General features: G+C 39.4%; 3 protein-coding genes across 6 annotated transcripts in view; 2 read left to right on the forward strand and 1 right to left on the reverse strand.

The window, feature by feature from the left end:
* The window catches only part of LOC149799653 (zinc finger MYM-type protein 1-like), a 22,785-nt gene extending 15,317 nt beyond the window's left edge, over positions 1-7,468 (forward strand). The window contains exons 5-8 of one of the 3 annotated variants that reach the window (XR_016421196.1): positions 632-709; positions 2,179-2,286; positions 6,747-6,903; positions 7,356-7,468. Coding sequence is in view for 2 of the 3 variants with exons in the window: in XM_089959012.1 (XP_089815138.1) it covers positions 632-709; positions 2,179-2,286; positions 5,961-6,085 (311 nt within the window). In the remaining variant the exon portion in view is untranslated. The other 2 variants (XM_089959012.1, XM_089959013.1) reach the window with 2 other exon arrangements.
* On the reverse strand, positions 605-15,246 carry LOC149799654 (uncharacterized). Of its 2 annotated transcripts, none has more exons than XM_089959002.1 (2): positions 8,652-15,246; positions 605-689 (listed from the first exon to the last, which is right to left on the reverse strand). In XM_089959002.1, exon 1 carries the CDS (start codon positions 14,735-14,737, stop codon positions 11,648-11,650), a length of 3,090 nt encoding a protein of 1,029 aa, XP_089815128.1. In that variant the 5' UTR covers positions 14,738-15,246; the 3' UTR covers positions 605-689; positions 8,652-11,647. The 2 variants fall into 2 exon arrangements, with proteins under 2 accessions (XP_089815128.1, XP_089815127.1); XM_089959001.1 differs by having other exon boundaries at positions 605-693.
* LOC149799655 (uncharacterized) lies at positions 7,450-20,636 on the forward strand. Its single transcript, XM_089959014.1, has 4 exons — positions 7,450-7,584; positions 8,004-8,143; positions 17,674-17,842; positions 19,452-20,636. Exons 1-4 carry the CDS (start codon positions 7,561-7,563, stop codon positions 19,578-19,580), a joined length of 462 nt encoding a protein of 153 aa, XP_089815140.1. The 5' UTR covers positions 7,450-7,560; the 3' UTR covers positions 19,581-20,636.
* Positions 20,637-26,094: the final 5,458 nt, after the last annotated feature.

Raw genomic sequence — 26,094 nt, forward strand, 5'->3', positions numbered from 1 at the left:
AACAACATATAGCTTTCTTACTACATATTACATATAGTCCCTTTCTCTCTTTTCTGGTGCCAATTGGGTGCCTCTATATATCTATATATATATATATATATATATATATATATATATATATATATATATATATATATATATAAGAGAAGGACTACTATACAATCAAAACTGTCTTCAGATATCATTTAATTTCTCAAATACAAGTGTATGAAAACCTATGTCTAACCTGGCATGTATGCCATATTTCTAAACTTGAAAATGTATCACATTATTCGTAGCATTAATGGTTCTTTTACCTGCATTTTGGTGGAACATTAATCTATTTGTTAAATTTATGTTCCATAGTCCCTATACTTGTTTTTATTGTATTAAAAATGATTTAAGTTTTAAAGTACAGAATTAAAATCTTTGACATTTCTTACACTGCCAATTGCACTTAAAAATAAGAGAAAATAACTTATCACTATTTACTGAGTGTAAGGTGAAATGATCTTAAATAATTATGACACTTTCATTGAGTCAAGTCTGCATATGATAGAAATTTGGAGCAGTTGAAAGATTTTTGTACCAAAAAGACAAGCATTATGTATTTTTTGGAACTGAGCTTTTTTCGTTTTCATTTTCATTATAGTGTTTCATCCTCGTGAGCCGGACACATACACAATGGATGATCTCCGTATCTTTGCAAGCTGTCTGGTGAGAGAAGAAGGTAGGTTGTAGAATGAAATTTTTAAGTAATCCATGAAAATTTTGCTTGATACAAATGTTTTGAATTTTTTCATCGATTTGATTCAGGTACATTGGTTAATTGTCCATATTATTACTGGCATTGTATTTTGTTAGATATCTTTTAATGGTAGACATGTTTTAATGGTACATTATATCACTTTAAATCACGTTCTAATTGGCAAGTAGTAGGAATTAATACAACTGGAAAATAATAATTAATAATTATTGATAATGAGCAGCATTGGTGTAATCAGATATTGCTACTTTATTGAAATTTTGTTTGATAAAGCTTCAGCCTGTATATGATGGTTTTTTAAAAAATTGTTGTGCACACAGACACATATATACACACCCACACAAACACATAGTTGAAGGCAGGGTGACACCACTGTTTGGTTAAGAAACACCGGGCTGCCACCAATGGAAGACAAGGTGAAACCACTATTTGGTTAATAGGTTAATAGTGACATGGCCATTGACCACAGAAGACACCCGACTGCTGATTATAACATTTCTGTAGGCAATTTGCAGGGTGGATTCCATACTACAAATTTACCTCCACCCACCCACCCATCCCTGATATCAACTGAGCAATACCAATAGTTGTACTTGTTGTTATTGTTCATGTTTTGGTGGTTTTAGCCATTTTTCATGTTATGAGATGTTATATTTGATATAACAAACCAAATTAACCATATTGAAACAGGACACCATGACAGCCATAAAATTTCATTGAACACAAAAAGTTACAGAATGTGGAGTTAAAAAGAGTTTCTCCACAATCACAGTCAATCAGTAAATAGAATGCTTCTCCATAATTTCAGGGCCTTTATTGGACCAATCAGAATCACATAAAGTGATATGTTCATATGTTATAATATAAAAAGTATGAAACTGCACATATTATAGGAAATCTATACTGACTATGTGGTAACAAAACACAATATTAGTTTTAAAATTATTTTTATCAGGTTAAAGTATGCATGCCATTAAAAAGAGATTACTCCTGTACATTTATGAATCTTTTGAACTCTTAAGCAAATATATAACAGTATAGCAAACAAACATTAAAATTTGCTCTTATTAACCGATTATAATTGATTATTAGTTGGTTATGTCGAATCGATTATTGTTTGAAAATCTGACCCATTATTGTCACTAAGACACACACATGTCATAGCAAGAATGAAAACAGTTATATACATAATTACGAAATAAAGCAAATGATTTTTTAGTTCCAGAATTTCTGTTGCTACAGTTTGCGCATTATCATTTTGTTTCATGAGCCTTCTCTCAAACCGTTACAACTGATTCTTTCATTGTAGTAAATAATATTATAGACTTTCACTCAGCAACAGTATTTTGTTCCATATATTTAAAATCTTTTATTATTATTTATCAGAGAAATCATGTAATTTTCTCACAGCTATTATTTTCTTTCAATACTAGTTTCTTTCAAGCATGGAGTCAGTCGAGATTTTTGGGGGATTTCCATTTATAGGCCAGAATGGTGGCCCGATAATGTGAAATTCCAGTCCCCACATGAGAGACGAAAAGGTATTTGTATTTAATATGCAGTAATTGTTTGGTACTTTTTGCAATGCATGAATGTAAGTGCAGAAAGGCTACCACCTGTTTTTCTCAGTTTTGTTATAGTCTAGAGTATCTGAATGCCTATTAGCTGTTACTACTTACCACTCAAACGGCTATATCTCTGATTTCAATTAAACTTTTTAAGATGATAGTAATATTGTTGAAGTTCAATAATCAGTGAAATATATGATCTTTATTAGATGATTTTACATCACATTGTTTTAATAGGTTAACATAGATGAGTCCACAATTTCGATCTGATTTTGACCCAAAAATGTGTCTATATTTATTTATATGGCTGTGATGATATTTGGATTTGTTCTGTTGACCCACAGTCAGGTTCAAATCTCTGTAGAGTACCAATTCAAAAATCTCTAATGTGTATGATAATATTATGTATTTATTTTATAAAACATCTGCTTGTATTATCCTGCATTGCTCTGTAAAATCAAATGATAACAATTTCAATTCTCTTTGGTACATAGACCTGATGATAACATTCTGCAGTCCTCCTTGGTATCCCATGACCTTGCATCAGATCACCTCAGGATTATATGCCATCTTGACGTATCAGTCTCTAACCCTCCACCTTTATCTGCTACTAAGAGAAACCTCCGTATAATAAAAAGAACCAAACTAATGCACGACATCCAAGCTAACCTAACAACTTGCTTACCTCCTACCACAGAGCAACTCGATAACTTTCTGCATTCATTACTTGACAAACATGCCCCAGCTACCAAGTGCAGAGTATCAATTCAAAAGTGTTCTCCATGGTATAACAGTGTTAGGGACCAGCTTTGCACTGCTAAAAGAGACTGCCATAAAGCTGAGAGGCTCTGGCTTTCCACCAGACTCACTATTCATAAGCAAATCTATGAAGTCGCTAAGAAGAATGTCACAAATATAGTCCATGCAGCAAAATCAGCCCACCACACTACTAAGATCATGGAAAATTCCAGCTGCAAAGAACTCTTCAAGATTACTAACAAGTTAATGTCAAGGAACAAATAAACACCACTTACAACTACCTTCTCTCCAGTCCACCTTCCGGACATGTTTGCAAATTTCTTCCGTGACAAAGTACAAACCATTAGAGATAAGCTTGACACCACAATTTCAATTGACTCGTCGTCACCATACAGTTGGGATACAGAATTTGAGTAGCAACCATTAGCAGCATTTGAACCTGTCTCTATGGATTTCGTACGTACAGTCGTGACGAAGAGTGCACCAAAGTCATGTGAACTTGATCCAATTCCAACATCGCTGCTGCTTAAGTGCTTAGATCCAGTATTGCCTTCACTAACTGATGATATTAATACCTCTCTCTCATCTGGGGAATTCCCATCATTTTTCAAAACTGCCATTGTAAAGCCTCTGCTGAAGAAACCAACCCTAGACCATAACGATTTAAAGAACTTCCACCCAGTTTCTAATCTCCCATTCATTTAAAGAATCTTAGAAAAGGTTGTTCTATCCCAGCTTGTATCTCATCTAAATTCAAAGAGTCTTTTCAGCAATGTACAATCTGCATATCGCAGTACTGAAGCTACTCTTCTAAAAGTAGTTAATGACGTTCTCTATGCGTTGGATAGCGGAACGATTAGTCCTCACCTTCCTTGATTTGTCTGCAGCATTTGACACAATAGACCATGATATATTACTTCACCATCTCCAGCATGTATTTGGCATTCATGATACAACCTTACTGTGGTTAAAGTCCTACTTGGTCAACAGGACACAAATTGTATCTGCAAATGGAATACACTCCAGCCCAGTTGATCTATGTTGTGGTGTTCCACAGGGGTCTGTTCTTGGACCTGTTCTCTTCATTCTGTACACTCAGTCGCTCTCAAGTGTCATAGATCATCATCGAGTGTCTCACCAATTGTACGCTGATGACACCCAAATATACCAATCTAGCCACCCAACTGAAGTTGATGCTATCATCCAAGGTGTAGAGAGGTGCATTTCTGATGTGAAAGCATGGATGACTTGTAACAAGCTGCAGATGAATGATGATAAAACTGAGGCCATTCTGATCACAACACAAAGACTTTCTCATTCACATTCTTTACCTAAAACAATAAATATCAGCAACACCAACATTAAATTCACGCAGTCAGTACGAAACCTAGTTGTTACTGTGGACAGTACTCTCACATTGCACCAACATGTCATGAACATATGCAAGGCTGCATATCTTGAGCTGAGACGCATCAGCTCAATTTGCAAATATCTTTCAGTTGATGCCACTAAAACACTTGTGTGTTCATTAGTACTTTCAAGACTGGACTATTGTAACTCAATTCTGTCTGGTTCATTTCAATATCTACTCCAGAAACTTCAAAAAGTTCAAAGCACAGCTGCTCGGATCATACTTAGAGTACCACAATCAGAGCACACCTCCCCGCGGTTCTCTACCCTACACTGGCTATCCATTCGATCCAGAATCAAACACAAAATTTGTTCTCTGTGCTACATTTCACTGTTGGACTCTGGTCCAACATACCTATCTGACCTCACTCATGTGTACACACCAGCAAGATACTTACGCTCCTCTTCTGACAATCGTATACTCATTATTCCCACTATGAAAACAAAGTCATATGGACAGCGTTCTTTTGCATACCAGGGCCCAGCAATGTGGAATGAATTGCCCACTGAACTTAGAAAAAAGGGCACAGTGATCCCATTCAAGAGGGCTCTCAAAACTCACTTATTTCGACTGCAAGAACAAACTTAAAGACCTAATAATGTTTCCTACCTGAAATATTCTCAGCTAGTCTTTTTACTTTTTAATGTTTTTCTAATTTCATGTTGTTTGTTTTTGTAATAATATTATTTTTTTTATCTTACAGATGTTGTAAAGCGCTTAAAGATTAGGCGCTATACATAGTCCTCATTATTATTATTAATATGTGTACTCTCTCTCTCTCTCTCTGCATCTCTCTCTCTCTATATATACACACACACACACACATAATATACATATATATCACAGAGAGAGAGAGAGTCAAACCTTACTACAGCAGACACACATTGACCATTGAATACAGGTTTTGCTATATAAAAAAAACTTTAGGTGCATGACAAATGCATGCACTATAAACTGAATAGCATTTGCATTATTATTAGTAGTAGTAACAGTATCATTATTATTATTTTGTATGCATTATTATTAACATTAATATTATGCTATCAAAAGACCAGTATTTGGTGTAGCTATTTAGCAAAACTAACAAAGTAATAACAGATAAAGTTATACACAAGATTACTGTATGCTTACTCCAATCCCTAATGTATTTTACATCATCACTGATTCTCCTATCATTGTCACATCTGTCAAAGTTTTGATTAATTATTAGCAGTTCCTTTAACTTGCATCCAAAGCATAACCTGTGATTGGGAAACATGAGACTTTTTGTTAAGCCAGCTACTGTAATTAGGCATGAAAATATGTGTTAACACTTCAAAAGTTGATGGCTGAAGCAGTTGCTCAAACTCACTAAGATCAAAGACAGTCGGCTTTAATGAGAGACCTTTGATGATTCGACTTGTAACACTTTAAATGGCATACATGTCTATAGTTTATTCATCCCAATGTTTATGTGTAATTTTGTCTTTCATTTCAGCCTTTCTTGCCAGTCAGTTATATTGTTTTGCATGCTTTGCTGAGTTCTGTTCAGATAAGTATCTTAATTCACATTATAATTGTGTGTATAAGCCAAAGAATTTAGAACAAAAGAAATCTGTGTGAGAAGAAAGGTTGCCTTATTTGTGGGACATGGTCCAAACTTGAAGATTTATGTTTTCTTCTTTACCACTGGCATATATTGTTGTAGTTAACCCAGAATTATATCACATACCTTACCTGAACTCTAGTACATCCTGTACTGCATCTCCATGTTGGTATGACTATCCTCTCGGATTAGCAATAACAAGATTTTCAGTACAGCTGGACTTATGGATCAGCTTATGCATGGGTTGTGCACTTTTCCTATTGTGTTTGGTGTGGTAGGCCTATATATGCAAACATGCCTATTTGCGAATAGATACTGTATGTTTTTTACCATTGTTTTTGCATTTTGTTGTTAAGTACACTTCAAATGATTTAGTGCATCTTTGTTCTTGTACCCTACTTATATAATACAACAATATGAAAATATATGACAGTCAATGTCACTATAAGAGCAAATGTTCATTTCTTTTGATCAGTGAAGAAAAATGTTTGAAATTGGACAAAAGGTGAGTGTGTCATCCATCCTATGAATCTTATCTTTCTCAATGTTATTATAAGATCAATCTAAAACCTGTAACACAGATTATGTCTTTTGAAATCAAACAATATTTTAATTTTATTATGTATTATTGTGCAATAAAGGCATGATTCTTTGTGGGTTTTATTCCTCTCCTTTCAGTGTTCTTAACTTCATTGACTTACTGCTCTGGTTGCCTAGGGGCTAGAGTGACCACCACAGATGTGTGAGGTTGTGGGTTTGAACCCCAGCTGAGTCATACCAAAGACTTTTATAAATGTTACTGTCAGTTGCCTTGCTATGCGCTCAGCATTAAGAGGTTAGTGTTAGGAATGGTCAGCTTTAAACTGCCACAATACAGACATTGTAACAATATGACTGAAAAACTGTTTAAGCTACTTTAAAAATCTAAATTACACACAAGCACACATCCACATTTCATTGGCTTACAGATGTTCACATCATTGATGTTGATGTTCATAATTCAGTGTTCATAATTCATTGAAACTAGTAACCCACTTTTCTGCTAAATCATCAGATATACTTTTAATAGGTGTGTATAAGTTAGCTTTATCTTACAAAATGTCTTGGTAGCTAATTTGTGATTCAATTTTTGTGGGATATATAGTTTTGTTTCTAATTAAAATACATTTATGTTTTTCAAATTAAAATAAAAAACTAGTACCTGAAATCATTATGTATGGACAGGTAAGACTTGACAGATGCATATATACATTTGCTAACATGTTGTTTTGATCTTTTTATATTTAGGATGCAGTTTAAATCATGCAGATCTGGGAAAGATTATCAATGCCTATAGAGGGTATAGGCAATTAATCACCACCAATGACCAGCAGCAGCAAAATTGTGAGGAATCCAGAGACATGGCCAAATCCAGCCACCGCAGAATGATGCCTTAAGAAAGTTGGCACCCAAAAAAAGACTGCTTAGTAGTGTCCAATCACGACCGAGGACAATGGACATACAGGAATTTTTACAAGTTTGTAATGTACAATTACAATTCAAAATAAGATCATTACTATAGTGCATTATAAGACAGTTATAATGAGCAATTTAATATTTGCCTCCCCCGAGTACTTTATATGCCTGTTGCGATCTTCCTCAAAGTTGAAAATCATCAAGGATATAACATTTCACAATACTTAGTTATTTCATTCATGAATTTAGCATTTCTAACTGTTTAATCTCATTTCATGCCAATACAAAATATTAAAATATTGTAACTGTCAGATACTTAAAATACAGTTGCTGACTTATTGTTAAATGCAATGTCCCCAATATATATATATATATATATATATATATATATATATATATATATATATATATATTTCAGTTTAATAGGCTTGGGTTATATTTATTAGTTTTTTTAATTAAAGATTTCATTTTTATTCTCAGCATAAGAACTATGCAGAAGTGGGAAGGATGTTGTCATCAGCCACATGGGAAGTGTTTTTAAATTTGGCCCAGGTGATTGCCACAATGCTGCCAAACGTTATGGAAAGACTGAGGAGTAGCATGGAACATGATAACTGTGTGTAAGTTATTTGCTTACAGTATTATTTTATAGAAAGTAATATTTCTTGCTAAAGGTTACCATTACTTGTTCCAGCTGTTCCAGTGAAACTTACACGAGGTGCATGGAAGTCACTTTCAGTACGTAGGAGTTAGCAGGATGCGATTTAGTTTTTGTATCATTTTCATCTGAACTTTTGAATAATGAAAGTACCCTGGCATCATTTTTAAACATTCTTCTTATGGTACCATCTATGTTTAAAGATAACAGCCCTTAATTGAGAGACAAGCACAATGTAAAGGTGTAGTGGTTGTCTAGGGGTGGGGTTCTTCTTATAGACTTTAACGAATTATGAGAAGTTCCCCTGGTCCTTATTCAGAAAGTTAATTCTGGACACTATATTATTTATTGACTAAATATATTTATGGCTACGAGCCCCCAGTCAGCAATGCCGACAGTTAAATTAAAAGAAATACAAGGATGAAATCTAAACAATAACAATTTAATAAATGAAATTTAAAAGAATTTACAGTAATCAATGTCTCTCTTTCCCCCAATGATCCCTTTGATCATCATTTGAGTTCACAGTGTGAGGAGATTTTTCCCTTCTTGAGTGCTACTCATCTAAATCTCTTCGTTCCCTTGTCTTTCTCTCCTTTCGTGATCTCCACTTCCGCTTCCTCTTCTATAATCCTTGTTCCTTGCCGTTATCTTGACTTCCGGTTCCTCTTCTAGTATCCGGAACCCTTGACGGTATCCCTTGAGGTCACCCGAAATTCACTCAGTATCTCTCACCGTCACCCGAAATTCTCTGAAATTCTTTCGTCCCCCGAAATTCTCTGAAATTCTTTCGTCCCCCGAAAGCTTCCTGTTGAAAGGTATAATGCATTAGCATAGGGTTATAAAAATCTTCCCTCACACTACATCACTGAACTGAACCATCAGTTTAAGGCGGGACATTTGGGTCGCGCATGCGCACACATCGAAATTCCCATACACTTCCGCCGCTTACAAAAATGGCGCCATAACACAATCACACAAAGGATTCCAATATCTACATACTGAGCCCTATCAGTATATACATACAAAATATTTCAAATATGATTGTACTAAAATATTACTACGATTAGTAATATGACTATCTATATATTTATATATATTTATATATATTTCCTACACAAGCGTACCAAATCCACAATATTCACATTCAAATGGTGATAAACGGCAATCCGTTACTCAATGGCAAAATCTATCATTACGTAAACAAATTTCTTGTCTACCAAAATATAACTACGCAAAGAATTACAATATTAATTCTTATAGCGGCTAGCGAGCAATACAATTCTTCACAAATACAAATCGTCCTTTCAAAAGGGCGTAAACGTAATAATCCACGAAATAATATGCACACATATTACTAGCGAAAGAGAGAACATTTTCGCCTCACAAAATAAGGTGTACATAGTAACATTATGAATAATGATGCAACGAATCAACATCGTAATCAATCGTAAACAAAAGTACTAGCTAAAGTCATGAAAAAAATGCAAAATATTAAGGTCATAATTAACTATTCATACTTCAATACAAGTAAAATGTATACATACGACAAATTCTCTTCAATTAACAGCAGTCGTATCAAGCAGAATCAACGTAACATCAAACTTACCTGATCGAAGCTATTTCATGAATTTCCTAAATTCCACCAATTTTTACGAATGGCTAACGGAGTGTGTGTCACTGCGACTCTTAAACACCAACTGACGAATTTCAGGCTTGTACAAGTCTTATGCCAGTTTCTCGAATCAAGTCCCACCTACAACGCATCCCGATTGGATGGCGACGGACTCTGGTCATTTGATCGAACTGTCAATCATAAAAATGTCAGTCTGTGTGTCCCCATGTACTGTCCAGCCTACCATTGTCGGCTTCCGGCTCTTTGAAGTTGTCTACGTCACGTGTTCCCATGTACAAAGATTCCCGCCAGATTTCCACTCAAGAGCTCAAACAAAGACTGGGTTACGTAAGAGGATTAGCCGACGTAGGTACTTGGAAAAACAAAGCTTACCTGGCTCCACTTACAGACTTATAAATACATGTATAATACAAGGGGTTGGGGTAAAACATCACATCCCCCCACGCTTGAGAATAAAATCAGGATTTTATTCACTCAAACTACAAAAGCAAAAGTGTTACACGATATAAAGAACAAAATCAGCAAAATGAACTAAATGCTAAACTGAGTATGAACACGAAAATATAACAAATGATCTATATCATTTCGGCGCTTCTACTCATGAAATCTGCGCCTACGTTTTCAGATCCTTTCACGTATCTGATCTGCATCTGGTACTGCTGTAAAAACAGCGACCATCGCATCAATCGACCATTGGACAACTTTGCCTGCGCCAGATAGGCGAGTGGTTGGTGGTCGGTCTCCAATATGAACTTACGTCCATATAGGTATCGCTCGAACCGTGATATGCCGAACACGATTCCGAGACATTCCCTCTCTGATACTGAGTAATTCTTCTCGGCAGCAGACAACTTCCGGCTGCCGTATGCGACAGGAAAAAGCGTCTTGTCATGCTCCTGGAGCAGTACTGCTCCCAGTCCCGTGTCGCATGCATCGGTGCGCAGAACGAATTCTTTATCCAAGTCCGGTAGACGAACAACTGCGTCGGATGTAAGTCTATCCTTTAGCGTTTGGAATGCGTGCTCACACGCATCTGTCCAAATGAACTTACTCGGGGTCCGTTTCTTGGTTAGGTCAGACAACGGGCCCGCAATCGCGCTGAAATTAGCGACATACCTCCGGTAATATCCGGCCAGTCCCAGGAATGACCTCACTTCCGTTTTCGTGGTGGGGCGTGCGGCGTTTCTCAACTGCTCCACCTTCGACTTCTCTGGAGACAGCGTGCCTTGGCTCAGGGTATGTCCTAAATAGTCTAATGTCCTGAAACCAAGGTGACATTTGGAAGGGCGGGCTGTCAAGCCCTCCTGACGTAGCCGCTCCAAAACGTCAGCTAACAGAGCGAGGTGTTCACCCCATGTCTCTGTAGCTAACAAGAGGTCATCCATGAAGTTGTGGACACCCCTATCGCGCAAGGGCTCCAACAACTTCCGCATCATTCTGGTAAAGACGCTGGGCGCGTTTTGTACCCCGAACAGCATCACCAACCATTGGTATGTCCCGTCGGGAGTAGCAAAAGCAAGCTTCGGTCGGTCTTCTTTCCTTACCGGAATTTGCCAATACCCCTTGGACAAATCCAGTTTGGAAAAATATTTCGCTTTCGAGACCGAAGCGAAGATATGTTCGGGGTCAGGTAGCATTTCAACTTGAAATTCTGTCACCTGATTCAGCTTCCGGTAGTCGACGCAGAACCGATGGGTGCCGTCCTTCTTCTGCACTAAGACTACTGGTGAGCTGTACGGAGAGTCGGCAGGTTCGATTACTCCCAGAGCAATCATCTGCCCGATTTCTTCCCTTACAACTTGTCGTTTCGCGTGGGGCAAGGGGTAGGGTTTACACTGAACTGGTCGGTCGTCCACCATCTTTAACCCGAACTCGACAAGTGTCGTCCTCCCGGGTTAGCACGTCGGAATATCCGGCCAGCAAGGTCTCTATCTCGTTCCGCTGCCCTTCAGTTAACATGGGGTCACACTCCACGTCCGACGGAGTCTCGGCCCTCGTTAATGGACAGCTCGGGACAGTGTTAGCACCTTCCGTATCGCCTTCGATATCCTCGGTGACTATCGCTGCGACAACAAAATCGCTGGCGGTCTCCCTTTCCCGGTACCTCTTGAGCAAATTGGCATGGTACAATTTCTCTTTCGTTGGTAGCTGTATCCGGTAGGTTTGACCTCCGACCTTCTTGGTGACGACGTATGGACCCCTCCAGGAAACTTGCAACTTGTTGTGTTCCTGGGGCAACAACAACAACACTTTGTCCCCTACCTCAAACTGACGTGGTTTTGCGCGCTTATTGTAATTTTTCGCCTGTTGCGCCTTAGCTTGTTTGAGATTTTCTTGCGCGAGAGAACAAACCTCCTCCAGTTTGTTGCGCAAGTCCGCGACGTACTGGTAGGTAGTGCGTACTTCCTCTACAGCGTGGTCGTCTGTCCACAGCTGTCTCAGTACGGCGATTGGGCCGCGTACGGTTCTCCCGTACAAGAGTTCAAAGGGAGAGAACCCCAAACTCGCTTGCGGTACTTCCCGGTATGCAAAAAGCATGGCCGGAATATACCGGTCCCAATCCTTGGGGCGGCCTTCGCACAATTTCTTGAGCATGTTTTTCAAGGTCCCATTAAACCGTTCGACCAATCCGTTACATTGGGGGTGATATGGTGTAGTCGTGAGGTGTTTAATCGACATGAGACGATTCACCTCCGCCATCACACGACTCATAAATTGTGTTCCTTGATCGGTCAAGATCTCGTCGGGCACTCCAACTCTTGACCAGATCGCAAACAGAGCTTCCGCAACGGTTTCCGTGTCAATGTTACGCAACGCAACGGCCTCCGGATAGCGTGTAGCATAATCGACAACCGTTAAAATATATCGATTTCCGTGCGCAGACGCGGGTTTTATCGGTCCGATTAAATCCATGGCAACACGTCTAAATGGTTCATCGATAAGGGGCGTACTCCCCAAAGGGATGGGTCGCTGATCCGTTTTCGGTGCCATTCTCTGGCATTTGTCACAGGAGAGACAGAACCGTTTTACGTCTCCCTGGACCCCTGGCCAGTAAAACTCTTTTACAAGACGGTCACGCGTCTTAGCAATTCCCATGTGTCCACCCATGAGACTCTCGTGTGCAAGTTTCAGTACTTCGCAATGCTTTTCCTTTGGCACGACGACTTGCTTGAAGTGTTCGTTGTGTTTCCAGGCGTGGCGATACAAGATTCCCTTCTTGTAGACAAACTTCACCGCGCCGTTCGGAGTTTCCCTTTCTGTTCCCGCTTCTGCGTGTTTGTGCAACTGCGCCAGAGTTGCGTCCTCCTGTTGCAGCTTCCTTAACTCCGCTGGAATAACATTACTAACCGGTGTCGATGTAACTTGGATTGGCTTTTGTTTCGGCTGTCGACTCATGGCCCTGGTTTCAACAGCACTCACTGGCATAGGTGTGCAGGTTTCGGGGTTCGGCTGGAGTAACACATAACGGCAACCCAATATGACGTCATGTGATAGCCCCTCCAAGCAAGCAGCTTCAATTTTCCCCTTCACGTATGGTGAATCGAGGTCAATGACAGCTACTGGTAATGAGTCACGCGCGCAGTTCGCGTACTGAACTTCTATTACCTCCCCTGTATAGTCCTCCGGCTTGACATATTTCTTGTCGACAAGCGCGGGGACGCTGCACCCAGTGTCATACAAGATGGTGGCGCCTTCACCATTGACAGTTGCGGCCGCAAGGTTGGCTGGGTTGCGACTCGCTTCCGGCACACATTCCTTCTTAGCTACGACATTCACCTGGGTCTGCCTGCCCTTGGGACAGTCCCTGGCAAAATGCCCCAGGCGCTTGCAATTAAAACATGTCGGCGGCCCTCGCCGACTTGCAAGTCCTGGTTTCGTGGGTGAGGCCTGTCCAGGTCGATAGGCGGCATCCCTACCTGTAGATGCCCCTCCGACCTTCCCGTTGCCCTGACGGTTACGGACAGACGGCTCAACCTCCCCCATACGACGCGACTCAGAGGGTCGGGGTCGGTCAGCAACCCCGGAACCTCCACTCTTCGAGTGCGCCTGCTCGTATCGCTCCGCCATGTTAGCGATCTCTTCGAGCGTCCGGTGTTCTCTTTCTGCTAAGAAAACTGTCAACTCGTGACGGTAAGTACCCAGGACATGTTCCTTGAGTATTACCTCGCGTAGCCCTTCGTACGTGCGTTCGACTTCGGCCATTTTCATCCACTTCTCAAATAAACCTCGAACACGGTTGTGGAATTGAGAGTGGGTCTCTGTTACCTTTTTCACCGAGTCCCGGAAAAGTTTCCGGTAAGTCTCGGCGGTCAGCCGGTAATGGCAGAGAAGCACCTTCTTGAGGGCAGTGTAGTCATCAGCCTCTTCTGCAGTTAAGCCGTGGTAGACTTCCCGAGCTGCACCTTGCAAAAAGGCTGAGACATTAATGGCCCAGTGCTGTTCAGGGACCTGATGAGCGCGTGCGAGTTTCTCAAACTGGACGAGAAAATCGTCAATAGCCTCCTCCCTATCATTGAAGCGTGACATGTTGATCTGGACTATCCGGTGGTCGATGAAAGGTCGGCCGGTTGTTCCAGAGCTTGTACTGGCGTCGTCCCGTCCGTTGGTCCTAGCTTCAACTCTGACCTTTTCCATCTCCAGAGTGTGAGCGAGTCTGGCTAGCTCCAGCTCTTTCTGGGCGTCTCGGTCCGCTGCTTCTCGGTCCGCGGCTATCTTGGCTTGATCCGCTGCGATCTTGGCTAACTCTTGGTCTGCTGCTATCTTGGCTAGTTCTCTCTGGGCTTCTCTTTCCGCTGCTTTTTCGGCCTTCCATTCCTTGATCCTTTCTTCTATAAAGGTTGCCAGGCGATCTCCCTCGTATCCAAGATCTTCCGACCCCATGGCGCGGTATTCCTTTATCATTTGTCGTTTGGTAGCCATTATACTAATGTAAAGTGATACCTTGTCTCAAAATTCAAACAATATACAGATATTTGTAATACCCGTTTAAATACTTACCTGTCGACAACAACTAGTTTCGTTCAGGTAAGATATTTGCTCGATATCTGCTTCACACGTACTGCTATGAATGGAAGATCTACAAAGCCTGCACATATGACGATAAAAATACAAGATGAGAAAATCACAAAATTTCAAATACAAAGAATGGAAAATATCTCACACTGTTCACTAATACTTCTACCAATAACTTTAAGTCCCAAAATAATATATATGTCTAATTCATATCCCGGACGAAGCGCCCACTGTAAAGGTGTAGTGGTTGTCTAGGGGTGGGGTTCTTCTTATAGACTTTAACGAATTATGAGAATTCCCCTGGTCCTTATTCAGAAAGTTAATTCTGGACACTATATTATTTATTGACTAAATATATTTATGGCTACGAGCCCCCAGTCAGCAATGCCGACAGTTAAATGCCAGTTTCACAGGCATGCAGAAGTGAGTACACAAGCTGAAGTGCCAGTTTCTCGAATCAAGTCCCACCTACAACGCATCCCGATTGGATGGCGACGGACTCTGGTCATTTGATCGAACTGTCAATCATAAAAATGTCAGTCTGTGTGTCCCCATGTACTGTCCAGCCTACCATTGTTGGCTTCCGGCTCTTTGAAGTTGTCTACGTCACGTGTTCCCATGTACAAAGATTCCCGCCAGATTTCCACTCAAGAGCTCAAACAAAGACTGGGTTACGTAAGAGGATTAGCCGACGTAGGTACTTGGAAAAACAAAGCTTACCTGGCTCCACTTACAGACTTATAAATACATGTATAATACAAGGGGTTGGGGTAAAACATCACACACAATATCATAACTAGGATAGTGTTATAATAATAATGATAGTTCTGGATTTTTTTAAATGAAATATATTGTTTTGGTAGCAGGTAATGCTTCTTTCAAAAAACCCAGTTGCCATGGGTATCATCCATAAAGAACATGCGCAAAGATGGGGGATGGGGAGGTTGATCAAATGCGGACGGGGGGGGAGGGTGTGTAAAGGACCTTGTGGACTTCTGCAAGCTAGTATTTGTTAAGATATTCTGTGCTGAACAGCTACTTTATGCCTGCTGCATGTATTCCAGTACGTTTTGTCAATTTCAATTTGTACGATTCGTGCCACATAATATATATGAATGGGTTTGTATTAATACATAGGTCTGACTCCCAGTGCCTGAGGTTGATTACATGGCCCACACAGCGGCCCTGCAGACCTGAGCGAGTATAGAAATATCCAAGTAAGATGCACCACTGCCTGTATAATGCTCTCAATTCAGACAATACAGTGCCTGGCCTGTGATGAAGAGCCAGACTGACCATGCGATTGCAGAGCTAGTGACAGCCTCCCTCGAAGCAGGTGACTGGCTCCAGTAGCCACCACTACACTGCTGCTACACACAGTACATCTGAAAGCATTGACTCCAGCTGCATTCTGCACACTTGTGTGTTAATCAGTAACATGTGCAATTTACTGTTTAATAGAGTTTTTAATATCTTTATTTTTCCAGCTAATAAAAGAAGCGCATTTGTAATCAGTGTGTCATGTACTTTCCATATCTGGCTGCGAAGCGCAGTCATGCCCATATTCACAGGCATGCAGAAGTGAGTACACAAGCTGAAGTGGCAGACATATGTGCTGTGGAACCTGAATCTGTTAGCGCTATTCTGTCAACTGCATCATCCAGTTCCACAACTGAAAGCAGTGATTATAGTCTGTCAGTTGTTTGCAACTTATTTGACTTTCTACAGTCTGCGTTTGTTGAAGTGGAGTAAGACATTGACAGTCTATCGAACTTAGCTTTCTGTGAGATGACAACTTTAATTCTATGTCCTGAGTAAAGACTTTTTTAAAGAAAGAACTTTCTGTTTGATTTTTCTTTGTTTTGAGCTACATGTTGTGATGAGATCAGTAAGCATTTTATTTTGAGAGCACCAGCTATTACACTGCCAGACCATAGAGCAGTGTATAATGCTAGAAGGGGACTTCCACAGTGGGGGGTGGGTAAGCCACATGCGGACAAGGGGGAAAGAATGGGAGGAAAACAGGTGTTATCTGCAGACGTCCTTTATGGACAACCCCATGCCACACATGTAACCATATTCATAAGGCTATGGTTTGTAAATAAGACTTCAAAAAAGTCTTTGCGTTTCAAAGATTGATAGCTTATTTACTTTATTGTTTTTAGGTTTGATTATATATAATGTTACTCTGTCATACAGTGTCTGTTCATTGTTTTTTGTTTACTGTATCATCTTCAAAGTCAAATTCAAAATGAAATATAATCTAAGCACGACATGTTTGAAGTCAAAGCTGTCATTTCACAGCTCTTCATGGGACATGTATTTTATCACATTTTTAGGATGCTGTAAAACGAAATATTCTGTAAAAATTGTTTAACATGTTTATTGCAATTTAACATGTTTGGCAGTAAAGATAAGAAGCTATTTTCTTTAATGTTCAATATGGTTGCTGAATTATAAAACAAAGCTCTTTTTAGTACACAAAAATCTTTTACTGGCTATAGGTTTCTTCTCTTACAAGTGTAGTACGGTCCAGAGAGGATTATTGGAACTAATAGCTGTTAAAGATATTATATCTGTGCTTATTATTAAGACCTCTGAGGTATTTAATAAAAGTATAATTTATCCAGATGTATAAATGTTTAGATATCAAGCAGATGAAATTTCTCTCAACACGGTTGCAACAACCATAGTATGGAGGTTATTTAGGTAACCCAGTGTCTGATAATTTCTCTTAGTATGAAAAGCCACATTCATTTTGTGGCGCTTGACTTGTCAAAAGTTGAAAACACTTTGCCTGCTTCCAATAATTGTCCTTTCCATAATGATTTCATTCATTTCAGAAATGTCCATATTCCTGGATTCGTTCCAGGCTACAGTCTCACGCAGGGAGATTGCCTGTTTTCATCAATATCCTATTTGTGGACCGGCGATATGAGCCAGATGGTTCATGAACTAAGAATAGGGGCTGCAGCACATGCAGCATTGCATCTTGATCATCATTTAAGAAAGGTTTGAGCAGTTATACTGCTGATCTTGTTTGGTATTTGTTTGTTTTTTATATTACTTTTATTTGTTTTATAATTTATTACAAATTGTATTTATTGTTTTGTTAATGTTGCTCAGAACATACAAATATTCATAAAGAGTATACCTAAGGAGAATGCTATTTGTTTGGAGTTTATAAGGTATTTGAAGTATACATTTTATTCAGTAATTTTATCTGTTTGCTTAAATAATAACAGCATGAAGCATCTGATCATAGGTCATATATATCCTCACTGTACACTGCATCATGAGAATTGTACATCATCATATAACATCCAGAATACTTTGTGAACGCAATTGCTCAAAACATGCCTAACACAGACAAATGCAATTTGTGATGAATATGTAAATGCCTTGGCTACATTCTGAGGCAAATTCTGCAATTTATACAATTTTTTGTTATGGTTTTCAATATTTCGTTTACTAATACTTTTTGGAAGTGTTCCTTGTAAATACACTTAGCAAGTATTGTAAATGGCTAAATTAAATTCTGTAGACATGTTGATATACATATGTATAGGATATGATACAATTTTCAGGCAATCATTTGTTCTTCTTTGTGATATTTTTCATCAGTTCTTAACCTTTATATGAGGGGTCCCTAGTGTCCAAGTGGTCTAAAGTGCTCACTGTTACGGATCACTGCCATCCCATCCTCTGTCTGCATTGGTTCGATTCTTGGGTTCGGCCAATGTGGGTATGTGAGAAAGCTTGCCAGTAGCTTCTCATGGGTCGGTGGTTATTTCTGGGTTTTTCCCGGGTTCTTCCTGCACCATTAATACTGGCCATGTATAGCCTATCTTGTGCTGAAAATTGGCATTAAACCCTACAACAACAACAACAACCTTTACATGAACATCATTGAAATTAATTCAGCAGTAATATACTGGAAGCTGTATAATGACACATAGCAGTTGGTCTGAAGATCACTGTCTGAGTGCCACCTAGGTGAGCAGACAACTTTTAGCTGTCATAACTAAAACTTATTGCCTGGGGGTGGGTGGGTGAGTTAGTGTTTATGATCCTAAGGTATTAGGATCAGACAAGTATTGTGAAAGAAACATTTTTTACTCCAAAATTTGGAATCCCTGATAATATTGGCATAGGAAAATCAGACCTCAGACTGTTGAACGTGATGTTTATGTTAAGTGTGTGTGCATCATTTATCAGTAACACAAAAAGAACTTGAAAATTTACATTTGTGTAACAAAATGGTATACTTTTTGTTGCTACAATGATTTGGCAACTCGGGGAAAGAAAATTGTTTTCATTGAGGCCATCAGCCACAAATGAAGTCACTAATTGTTTAATGTTAACCTTGTTTAACTTTAAGCACTCGTTATATTTTATTTTTAATTTACAGACTTTATGATAAATTTCATCCATTTTATGTGCTGCTTTTTCACTTCCTATATCTGTGGCACATTGCATTCATTATTTTCGTGAAGGAAACGTGTTCTTGATGCAATTTGTTATCACATTGATCAGTTAATATAATTATACATTTATGTACAGTTTTGTCAATAGATACATATGTACTAATGTATTTTATCTTTCTTTCCTTGTTTCTTAGCTCATCTCTGAAGGTTTCTCTTCCGTTGATGATGTGAGGATGCTGATGGAGAGCTTCTGCCCAGAAGAAGTGCGGCAGAAATGTATGGATACAGAGAATCCAGAACAATTATTGACATTCTTATTATAAGAAGAGGCAAGATTAACAGCAAAACCTAATTGTTATGCAGGTGTGTGATGGCTGGAGAGCAGCTGAGTTGTGTTAAGTACTAGTGTTTGATGTAGATAGCAACAAATGTCTTGACTCCTACATTTTTCCAGAGAGTGGTACAAAAATTGTCAACATTACAATGATTTTTTATTTTTATTTCTTTCTTATTGTTGCTGTAGCTTGTTAAATGTGAATATTAACTTTGACTATTATGGCTATTACAAAAGTGGCTGATAATTTCACTTTTCTGTCTTTCCATTTTGTCATTTTATGGCTCTATTGTTCATTGTGTGCCTTTTCGTGTTTTTGTTTTACATTTATGATTAATAGTGTCACTTTTTAAATTTTATTGCTTTTAGTTTCTTTCATTATTAATTCGTTTTTGAATAGAATCCATTCAGTATATTTACTTCAAAATGTAACATAAATCTACACAATGTTTACTATCTTTACACTCTGGTTGATACAGTAAAACACTTGAAAAAAAAAAGTATTTTTTGTTTTGAGAAGGTTTCCATTCACTTAGGATTTCATATGTGTAAAGATTTATATTTATATGGTATAACACGTTTCGTTTTGATGGTTTTCACTCTTTTTAAAAATTAATCCTTAGTGTCACACAAAATAGGTATCAGAGTTCAATAGTCACATTTTACATGTCAAGTAAACTTATCATATGCTTGAAGTACATATATCAGTTCCTAATTCTGTTGAAATTAATATTCAGTAACTAGCTTTTGACATGCAATTTAACCAGTTACCTGTTATGAACTAAAGCAGTTGAATATAAAAAATGATCATGCCTTAACATCCAGTCAAATGAGCATGTTTGATTATAGTTGTATAATCTTTACTATGCATGCATGTATCAATTTGCATGCATGTATGTATGTATGTATTGATGTCAAATACTAATAATGAAACAGACCACTCTCCAGTTAAATTATATTAATATTTTTTTCATAGGGCCTATTCAGGTGCGTTTTCTGGCAGGCTACCTGGATCAGAAGATCCAAATGCACTCAATCAACAAACTTAAAGGGTACAATGAGCGCATTCACCCTTGTACTTGCCAGCAGCAGACAATTACTAAGGATCCAATTCATATCCTGTGGATAAATGAAGCTGGGGATGAGGTGGGGCATGTTGTTCCCTTGATTCCCATCCAGGTATATCTTCTGTTTATCTGTTTTGCTGTCTGCTAATGCTTTCAGTTGTATGTCTATATTTTCTCAATTTACATTTTCCTGCTGATGTATTCTTTTATGGGCGCACTACTGTCTTTCGTTGCCTCATACTTATATTATACAGTCATAACATTGTATACCACTTACAAAAGTTTGTTTACACCTGCTCATCAGGAAACCGACTTTATGCTAATTTCAATTCAATATTACTCTGTTTTATAATTATCCAAGTGACATGGTGTTAGGTATAATTATAATGGATATGTTCTATAGCATTATAAAGGTCAGTACATAAAGACTGGTAACCATCCATCATATTCTACACCTTCTGTCCAATAATGTCAGTATGAATGAATATTTATACTTACATATTTTATATTGTTATGATAACAGAGCGACCTGAGAATAACAGGGAGAAAGACATAACAGTTTGATGTTCTATAACTTTTATCAAATTCATATATTTCAGGATAACCCTTAACCAAAAGAGGACCAAAGATGGTATGGGGTGTGTTTAATTTGAATGTAAAACTGGATTAAAAATATTAAAGTGAATTTCGCTCATCATTCATTTATACTCATTAAAATGTTCTTGAAATGTATTCACACAATTTTATAATCCTTGACCTTAGCACTATACAAATATCCTTTCCTGACACTTCGCTCTATCACCTGACACGTACCTTCACCTTAGCACCAGGCTTATTTATTTCCTAGACTTTAGCACCAGAGTTATGAACTTACCAAATATTAGAACCAGATGTATAGATGTTTTGGTCCTATAGTTAATTGCTGGAAGTGAGTGTAAACCTTATGGGGAAACATTTTCCTCCAATGACTACCCAAGTACTTTACTGAATACTTTGTCAATTTGCATCATGACTGCTACACATCAAAATGCAATATAGATGGGTCTTAGTAGCAGCAGAGGGGGCGAATCCGACATTTTGTCCAATCGTTATTTGGCTTAATTAATACTTTCTGCAACTCAACGATCTAGTGTCGTCAGCGCCTGGTAAAAAAAAAATGACGTCGTCGTTGGGGGATTGTCCAATCGTCATTTGGTTTAATTAACACCTTCTGCGCGCCGATCCCCAGCGTCGTCAGCGTCCTGTAAGCACATCGACGACCGCGTCGATGTCATCGCCCGCTCTGCTGCTAAGTGGCTATTTACAATGAAAATTATTTACAACTAACCGAATATTTGGTCAAGTCCGATACGATATCGTGTCCGAGGATCATGTAAATTTATCGTTACGAATCCATGTGGGGTCGACTGAGCATGACTAAAAAAGTTTCGAAAAACATTGAAGTCCATGTCACCGCCGCACCATGTCTGCCAAATATTTCGTAGCCGTTGAATACAGCAAGAATATTGCAGTTGTCTCTGATTACTTTTGGAATCTGAGTGTATCGTTGAGTGACATATATCACGTCAGTGTTTTTATGCCTGCCTCTGGAAAATATCCTAGCTGGGTTTTTTTGATTGTCTAACATAACATCATCGTACACGACTAGATTGTTAACGTCGCCATCAATATCATCAATACCTGGTGCATCATTGATATCTGTAATAAACTCAATAACATTTTTTTTAGCGATCGCTGATGCATTCTCGTTGAAATCTTTCAACACCTCGTAGCATCGTTGATCATCTATGCTAGGAGCAACCAAATACAACTTATCCCACTTCATCCATCTCATTATTAAATTGAGTAACAATTGCGTCTTGCCGGATCCAGATGGTCCGATGATAATCATCCGGATCGAGTTTGGTAACGCTGCAACATGCTTAACTGGTTCTCTTGTTTTAGTCGCCGAAAAATCAATTATATTCATATCTCTATACATAAATTATGGATCTATATTGTGTGAAGTGTAGAGTACGTACTGGCACAAATGATACGACAACCGCTACAACAAGAAATAACAGATCGGCCCTTACTGGTAAGTGTGCACAATGCGGTACAAAGAAATTTAGATTTATTTCTATTAAACCCGGGGATGTTTTAAAAAAAAGCGAGGAGGTGATATTGCAGCCAGGTTATCAAAACTCCCCGGAACACCGTGGGCAAAGTATCCAGGAGAAAAGCACCTCCCAGGATATAGCTACTGTGGCCCCGGAACACGATTAGATATCAGACTCGATGATCAAAATCAGCCCAAACCCGGTGAGTATCCAATAAACGCTATTGATAAGGCGTGTCATGCTCATGATGTTGCTTACAAAAGTAGCGATCTGCAACAGCGTCATATCGCGGACGTAAAATTAATTCACGCATTAAATGCTATTCCTGATAAATCCGTCAAAGAAAAATTGGCCTCATGGTTGGTAAAATCGGCTATGAAAGGTAAATTAATGATGGGCGCTGGTAATTAATAACAACATGGAATCCATCTATTATTCTCCGAGAGGATACTGGAAGGGGAAGGCCGCAATTGGTAAGCTTGCAAGCGCTGCAAAAGTAACAAAGGCCACTGCGGCTAATTGGTTATCCAAACAGGCTATATGGCAAATTTATCTACCACCGCCCCGTCAAATTAACTTCTCGCGCTTTGATGTCAGCGTACCTAATGAAGTTCATCAGGCTGATATACTATTTCTGCCGCATGACAACGGTTACAAATACGCGCTAACCGTAGTTGATGTTGCGAGTCGATACAAACAAGCGGAGCCGTTAAAAACAAAGTCAGCAACTGAAGTAGCCGCTGCGTTTGAAAGAATTTATCGAAGAGGCCCTCTGCGCTGGCCAAATCTATTACAAGTTGATCCTGGTAGTGAATTTCGCGGCGCTGTTTTATCAACGCTGAAACATCATAGCGTCGCGATACGACGAGGTCATACTGCGCTACATCGTGATCAGGCAATTGTTGAACGATTCAATCGGACTCTTGCTGAACGGTTATTTGGATATCAATACGCGAAGGAATTCATCCAAGAAAAACGATCTCGTGAATGGGTCAAAAGGTTGCCAGGCGTAATTGCCGCGTTAAATAACGAGATTACCCGAGCAATCAACATGAAGCCCAGCGACGCGATTAAATACGAGTATATACCCGGAAGATCAAAAATAGATAGCGTTTCCAAGCCGATTCTCGGCGATGTCACTGTTAGATATCTATATGAACCAGGAGAGCTTGAGGGCGGTAAAAAAAGAGCTACTGATCCTATTTGGAGTGTTACCACACATAACATATCAACGATAACACGATCAACTGGTAGACCACCGATCTATAGACTGGATTCAACTGCTCCTCAGCGCGGGTTTACACGCGAGCAACTACAAGTGATACCTGACGATACTCAATTACCCCCGCGTGGTCTTAACTAGCGCCGTTGCGTCTATTGCACTCAAGACAGGTCAACCTTACATTGTTTTTAACATGACCGAGACTGTTATCGATTCTGTCCATGGTAAATTGGCGAGCGTCTTTATCCGAATAGCGCCAACTCATTATACAATTGCAACTCGCGCAGTGATTATTCTGTTGTTGTCGTAACGCAATTATTAATTCGGCATCAATATCAAAACGCCGCTGTTTTTTTTTATCTTGTTGGCGGTAAACCGAGAGTTTTCTATTAATGACGCTTGCATCGATGATGTCGTTGTCGTTGGTGACTCCGTCACTGACTTCGTCAACAACAATTCTTCGAAGCTGATTTATCCTTCGTACTCGGGACACTCCAAGATAGACTAGATTCGACCATTCGATGCGATTATCAACCATCCAAACAATTGTGTCCGTGATGGTTAGTCCCTGCGAGGAATGTATTGTTGTTGCGTATCCTAGCGTCCACGGGGATTTATCAGCACGTAGCGCGTCCTCGACGACGCTGATATCAACGAGCACGATATCATTCAGCACGAGAATTTGTTTTTTTGTCCCTGACGCTGTCGGGGCCGGGATTTCAACTTCAATGTTTTGCTGCCGTGTGTCCGCGGGTCTATAACATAACGGCACTGGACGCGTTGGAAACTTTTCCTTATGCAACGTAAACAACCTCCGCTGAAGTGTGTCTCTGACTCTCTTTCTGCTCGCTACAATCAAATCGTTTGGTCTCCATGTTTCCCAGAATTCATTTAACGGCGTTTCCGGAATCACCTCGCGGATTATTTCACACTGAATTCTATCCGGCTGTAATCTGATTAATTTTTTAACCTCGCGCAGTTGTTCATCAAGTGCTCGGTAATCAGTATCGGTTTCTTCATAATAGTCCACGAACCCGCTCAACCAATCATGTGGACCCTCGCCGACAAATGGTGGTGGTTGGCCATGATCCCCACACATGATTACCGCTGTATTCGCGAGCAGCAACCACTCAAGAAACATTTGTAAAACGTCTAACGAAACAGTACATATCTCATCCCAGATGATAACCTCAGGAATAAATTTTTCCCCCATTCGATCAGGAGTCCACTCACCGCCGCTGTATCGAAAAAAGCTGTGATAAGTAACGGCGTCAACATTTCGTTGTTTTATCTCTCGCGCTAGTCTATGGGTCGGTGTAAGCACGATTATACTTGCCCGCGTTCGAAATAATTCAATTGCCCGAGTCGTCTTTCCTGACCCGCCACAGCCGCTTAAATAAACTGTTTTGTGCCTACAAATTGGATCAGAACACGGTGGTGCATTAGACCATTCTGATAGATCATTACCGCGTAAGTAGTCATTCTCAACGGTGACATCTGCTGACGGGGAATAATCGCGTCGTATTTCTTTTTTAATTCTCCATGTACCCCAACTCTCGTCCGGACTAGTAAACTCGGCTATGTTTCCCTTATACTTTACGTTAATATAAAATGAATCAACGGCTACTCTAACCGCGGTGTCGGGAAATCTATTTATCATCGAGAATAAATTGATAGCGGCGTAACCCAGCATAGACGCCCTCAAATGCGGGTATGCCGGGCTGTCTCCATCGCTGTAGGTAACAACTGTACCCAACCTTGTTCCATTGGACAAGAAAGCTGTTTTACAGTTCACGTATCTATTTTTCGCCACTGCGTCCTTGATTACGAAATCATATTCTGCGTCATCTATAATCAGCCGTGAGCAATATCGTTTGTAATCGCAGTTTTTTCCACCTTGTGTGAACTTACCGATTATTCTTCTACCGAGATCTTTTGCCTCTCTGTTTCGTTGGTTGAATATCCTCCTGGACCATTCGATGATATATTCCTCGTCGGCATCGATGTGTTTTCTGAATTCGTCAATTATGCTATCTAGACGCTCCGGTTCTGGTAACCAGACTTCAGTCTGCGCCCGGTATGATATAATCGCGTCACTGACAATCAACGAAACTA

Source organism: Sinohyriopsis cumingii, chromosome 5 (genome assembly GCF_028554795.1).
Source record: "Sinohyriopsis cumingii isolate HCF-2022 chromosome 5, ASM2855479v2, whole genome shotgun sequence".
Classification (NCBI taxonomy): Eukaryota; Metazoa; Mollusca; class Bivalvia; order Unionida; family Unionidae; genus Sinohyriopsis; species Sinohyriopsis cumingii.

Excerpts from the sequence above, each read along its gene's own strand:
- LOC149799655 (XM_089959014.1), top strand. The coding sequence starts at position 7,561 with ATGGACATACAGGAATTTTTACAA. Across the intron at positions 8,144-17,673 it reads ATGGAACATGATAACTGTGT|AAATGTCCATATTCCTGGAT; the intron begins GTAAGTTATTTG and ends CATTCATTTCAG. Across the intron at positions 17,843-19,451 it reads TTGATCATCATTTAAGAAAG|CTCATCTCTGAAGGTTTCTC; the intron begins GTTTGAGCAGTT and ends CTTGTTTCTTAG.
- LOC149799654 (XM_089959002.1), bottom strand. The coding sequence starts at position 14,737 with ATGGCTACCAAACGACAAATGATAAAGGAATACCGCGCCATGGGGTCG.